This window comes from Malus sylvestris, chromosome 1 (genome assembly GCF_916048215.2).
Source record: "Malus sylvestris chromosome 1, drMalSylv7.2, whole genome shotgun sequence".
Lineage (NCBI taxonomy): Eukaryota > Viridiplantae > Streptophyta > Magnoliopsida > Rosales > Rosaceae > Malus > Malus sylvestris.
Window position 1 is genome coordinate 20,303,743 of NC_062260.1, and position 4,321 is coordinate 20,308,063.

The 4,321-nt window shown below is 38.9% G+C and overlaps 1 protein-coding gene across 3 annotated transcripts; it reads right to left on the reverse strand.

Moving 5' to 3' along the window:
* Window positions 1-781: 781 nt before the first annotated feature.
* LOC126624609 (probable RNA-binding protein ARP1) lies at window positions 782-3,866 on the reverse strand. Of its 3 annotated transcripts, XR_007624189.1 has the most exons (7): window positions 3,360-3,863; window positions 3,115-3,262; window positions 2,884-3,019; window positions 2,730-2,772; window positions 2,259-2,499; window positions 1,042-1,283; window positions 782-943 (listed from the first exon to the last, which is right to left on the reverse strand). XR_007624189.1 is itself a non-coding variant. In XM_050293821.1 (6 exons), the coding sequence occupies exons 1-6, from the start codon at window positions 3,546-3,548 to the stop codon at window positions 1,299-1,301; spliced, it is 768 nt and encodes a 255-aa protein (XP_050149778.1). In that variant the 5' UTR covers window positions 3,549-3,866; the 3' UTR covers window positions 975-1,298. The 3 variants fall into 3 exon arrangements, 2 of the variants coding, with proteins under 2 accessions (XP_050149778.1, XP_050149675.1); XM_050293821.1 differs by lacking the exon at window positions 782-943 and having other exon boundaries at window positions 975-1,309; window positions 3,360-3,866; XM_050293718.1 differs by lacking the exon at window positions 782-943 and having other exon boundaries at window positions 975-1,283.
* Window positions 3,867-4,321: the final 455 nt, after the last annotated feature.

The following is a 4,321-nucleotide window of genomic DNA, read 5'->3' on the forward strand; positions in this document are numbered from 1 at the left end:
GAGATTGCTGGAAAATAGCCTCAAAGTTGACTAGTCCGAGTGAAAACTTGAAAACTGGGTAAACTTTAAACGTTCATAACTTCTTCAATACTCAACGAAATCAAGTGATTCAAAAACGAAAATCATACTTCTCGACGAGGCAAAGAGAATGGTATCTTTTTCAACACCTAACTTGCTATGTTTTGGCTGGAAAACGGTTCGAAAGTGGCTAACTCAAGACCAAGACAGCCACTTTCGAGTCGTTTTTCGGCCAAACCACGGCGAGTTAGCCGTCAAAAAAGGTACCATTCTCTTTGTCTCGTCGAGAAGTATGATTTTCGTTTATGAATCACTTGATTTCGTTGAGTATTGAAGACGTTATGAACGTTCAAAATAGAAAAGTCAAAAGTGATAAGTCATACAACGAGATAGATAGAGTGGAAGCGGTATACACTCAGTAATTGGTGACCCTGAGTTGGTATCACATCTGTAACCCTGAGTTGGTATCACATCTGTAACTAATTGATTTTACTCTTTATGTCTGCATACTCTGCAACTCAACTCAAATCAGCCCAAAACATAAATAGAAATTGTATTGGCTTGAACATGTTTAAATATCGAATAACTTCTTATGTTGTGCGAGTGCCCGAGCAAAGAATTTATCCTACAATCTGGAACATTATATTTTATGTATGTAACAACGATAACGCAACCAGCGTTGTAAACACAAAGAGATGTGTACTCCGCGGGCATAAGATTTAAGTGCGAAAGAGCGAGTTTATGCAGAAAAAGTCGAATGAAGCCATGAAAAGCAACCCACAAGATGTGGGCAATCGAGAGAACATGCATACAATGACTTCTCTGTTACATTGTTTTTGTCGAAGGGTTCACAGCTCAAGCTGAGATGGATATGTTAGAGAGTGAGAGAGAGAGAGAGGAGAATGAAAGAATTTATCAGAAACACCTAAATTAATTAAGAACACTTATGGAATTAATTAAAAATTAAATAAATAAAAATAAATAAATTGGAAAGAAAGAGCTACAACAGTTTATCAGAAACACCTAAATTAATTAAGAACACTTATGGAATTAATTAAAAATTAAATAAATAAAAATAAATTAATTGGAAAGAAAGAGCTACAACAGATCAGAGATAATAATGTTGCTCTGTGCAGCCACCACGTTCCCCCTTTTGTTATTTTGCCAACTAATTTGAATGAGTAGTGCAGTGCATGCCCTTTACTTTCTTAAAGCTCTCGTCCTCTTCTCTGCCAACTGCACCTGCTATTCCACAGCCAAGCACACTGTTTCTCTAGCAATCAGTTTATATCTATTCATACAAAATAAATTTAATTAATTAATTGCCTTAAACTACTACAATATATGGAATCTACAATATCTACTTGGATTTAATGAAGAAAAATGCCAACTTGGAATGAAAACAGACACCAAAAACAAATAACTTCGGTCTTGTTGTAACACTGTTACGTGATGTTATCAATCCATTTATATTATATTGTGTATTTAACATAATCATATGTTCATAATATAGTACGTGAACGCTAAAATGTTTCATACCAATAAGATATAAATGAATCAATAGCCAAAACTTGTCTTGTTTACCATGTTTTGAGCCTTATATAACATTTTAAACTAGTATCACGTCAAGAAAGTTGAGGTGACACAAGCTTCCTTAACATGGGCGAATTTTGAAGCCAAATAAATGGGCAGCACGATTTGTGTGATGAGGATTATGTGTGGTTGTCGGGTTCACACGTGGGCCAACCCGCTTTGATACTATAAAAAAATGTTGAGATTCGATCATAAAACTAATTGGTAATATGAGATATAGTTAAACCTCTTATAAGTTCTTTCAAGGTTTCTCCTTTCATTCATGCTTGACACTTTTACCTTCACATCAATACATCATGTACACTAGCTAAACCGGATAGCGATTTCATACTTTCTTTTTTTCCTTCATGCACTATTTTCTTTGTTTCAGTATACTAAACTGGATGTGATGCAGAAAGAAAAAATGCGAGTGTGAAAATTACTTCATTCTTGAAGTATCTAAAACGCTAAATCTTGACAATTGAAAAATTATTTGGATTTAAATACGAACAAAAGTCCAATAACCATGTTCAAGCCACGTGAGTTCACCAAAATGAGAGTTGGCAATTATTTTTTTCCACGTTCCCATTTGGGGACATTGACTAGGTTGAACATGTTAGCATGTGAGCAAGTCCACCATAAAATCAGTGCATCAACCATCTATCTACCTGTGTTAGGAGCAATGGATGCTGGTTTGGACATGATGGTTGGGACTGTGGCCACGTGTCCGGTCGTGGTTGGCGAGTAGATGTGAGCAGGTAAGCCCATTGTATGTGATTGGTGGTGATGGTGGTAATGGTAGAGAGGATACATTGGCATCAAAGTGTTGTGTCCCACCATAGGCTGTGCTGGGTACACTTGAGCAGAGTAGTGCCCGTTCATGTAAGCTCGACCTGTGTAGCCCACCTTCTGCAAATTCACCATTGTCATACGAAGAACAAGTATCAAATCACATTGACCCCTCAAATAATTCCATTTAGTTTTAAGTCACAAACATAAACGTAATTTAGATCAGTTAATCATGATATTATGCTCGATGCTTGCACTTAAGTTTGACTTCCTTTTCTGCGACGTAGTTTTAGACATAAATACATAGAAAACACGACCAGAAGATTGAAGTCGGAAAACACATTACTTACATGAGGGTAACTCATATCAGGAGCAATGTATGTGGGGGAGTAGCTGAAAAGAGAGAAAATAAAATCATTTTATTTCCTTTAATTGTTTGAATTATTTAACAGACGTACCAAAAATAAAATGGGGAATTAATGGCGTGGAAATATTGGTAAATACCCATAAAATGGAACGGCCTGGTGATGCTGGTGGTGGAATGGGGTGGTCGTCGGAGTCCCAGTTGGTGCTGGGTAGTACCACTGCACGTGATTTGCAGGTGCAGGTGACATGGACCTCGCTCCCCCACCGTTGGATCCTTCATAATAATCATTTAGATGCAATGTCAGATGAAAATCCCACCTTAGTGAATATCGATAATGTATCAGATATTGTAGATTGTAATATATATACCTCGTTGAGGAGGAGGGGTGGTGTTTGAAGCGGACCTAGGGCGGCGAGCCCCAAGGGAAGCGAGGTTGCAGTTGGCACGGCGGCCGTTGATGACCGGCGTCGCATCCTCACAAGCCTTCTTAGCCGCCTCGGGCTCCTTGAAGGTCACCTACGCGTTACATTATAGAAAAACATCATTAAAAACCACCGATCACCACCACAATCATATTACCATCAAAGTTGCCAAAGAAAAATTGAAGACTCACGAAACCGTAGCCCTTGGATCGGCCGGTGAGTTTGTCGGAGATGATGACGGCCTCCAAGATCTCGCCGTACTTTTCGAAGTGCGCCCTCAGGGCCTCTTTGGGAGTCTCCCACGCCAGCCCTCCGACGAAGACTTTGGTCAGTGTGGTGTCACCGAACTGCCCGTGAGTGACGTTGTTGCTCATTGTCATTCTTGCCCCCGGAAAAAACCACCACCCCAATGCAAATAATATCCTCCAAATACCCTTTGATGTAATTCGGCACTAATGTGTTTGTGTTTATGAAGAAAAACTTAAGAGAGAGAGAGAGAGAGAGAGAGAGAGAGAGAGAGAGAGAGGAAGGGAGGGAGGGAGGGAGGGAGGGAGGGAGGGAGGGGGTGGGGAGGTTTTAGGGGGAGAGAAAGGAGGAGGGATGGTATATAAGGGGGAGGAGTGGAAGCACTGTAAGGGAGTGCGGTGGAGGTAATAAAATATTTGGAGAAAAACAGAGAGGCAAAGAGAGATAAAACTTTGTTGAGGCCTGAGTGATCACGCACCCATGGCTCATAAACTCAATTATCTCTTTGGATGTGGGTGGGGAATTTGATGTGGCTCTCTTTTGCTTAGCTGGAGAAATTTTTAATTGTGACGAGAACACAGGTGACACATCATGTGTTTTTATGTAAGTAGTGAAATTTTTTATTTTTTAAGTTATTAATTTTTTAACGCACATATCTCACTATTTATTTAATGACACGTGATGTATCATCCTGTATAACGGTCACACTAAAAAATCTCTCATTTAGGTGAAGGTAAATTGAGTATGATATGAGTTGTAAATTCAGATATTTTGAATTTCTAATTAAATATACTAATGCGTTATACGTGTTTGAGGATATTTTAAGATTTTTTATGTGCCAGTTATGTATGTCTCTCTTCTCACGTGACAATGTACATGCGAAAAGAATTAGTTACAATTGTCGTAT

Excerpts from the sequence above, each read along its gene's own strand:
- LOC126624609 (XM_050293718.1), bottom strand. The coding sequence starts at position 3,548 with ATGACAATGAGCAACAACGTCACTCACGGGCAGTTCGGTGACACCACA. Across the intron at positions 3,263-3,359 it reads GATCCAAGGGCTACGGTTTC|GTGACCTTCAAGGAGCCCGA; the intron begins GTGAGTCTTCAA and ends TGTAACGCGTAG. Across the intron at positions 1,284-2,258 it reads ATCCATTGCTCCTAACACAG|TGTGCTTGGCTGTGGAATAG; the intron begins GTAGATAGATGG and ends CTAGAGAAACAG.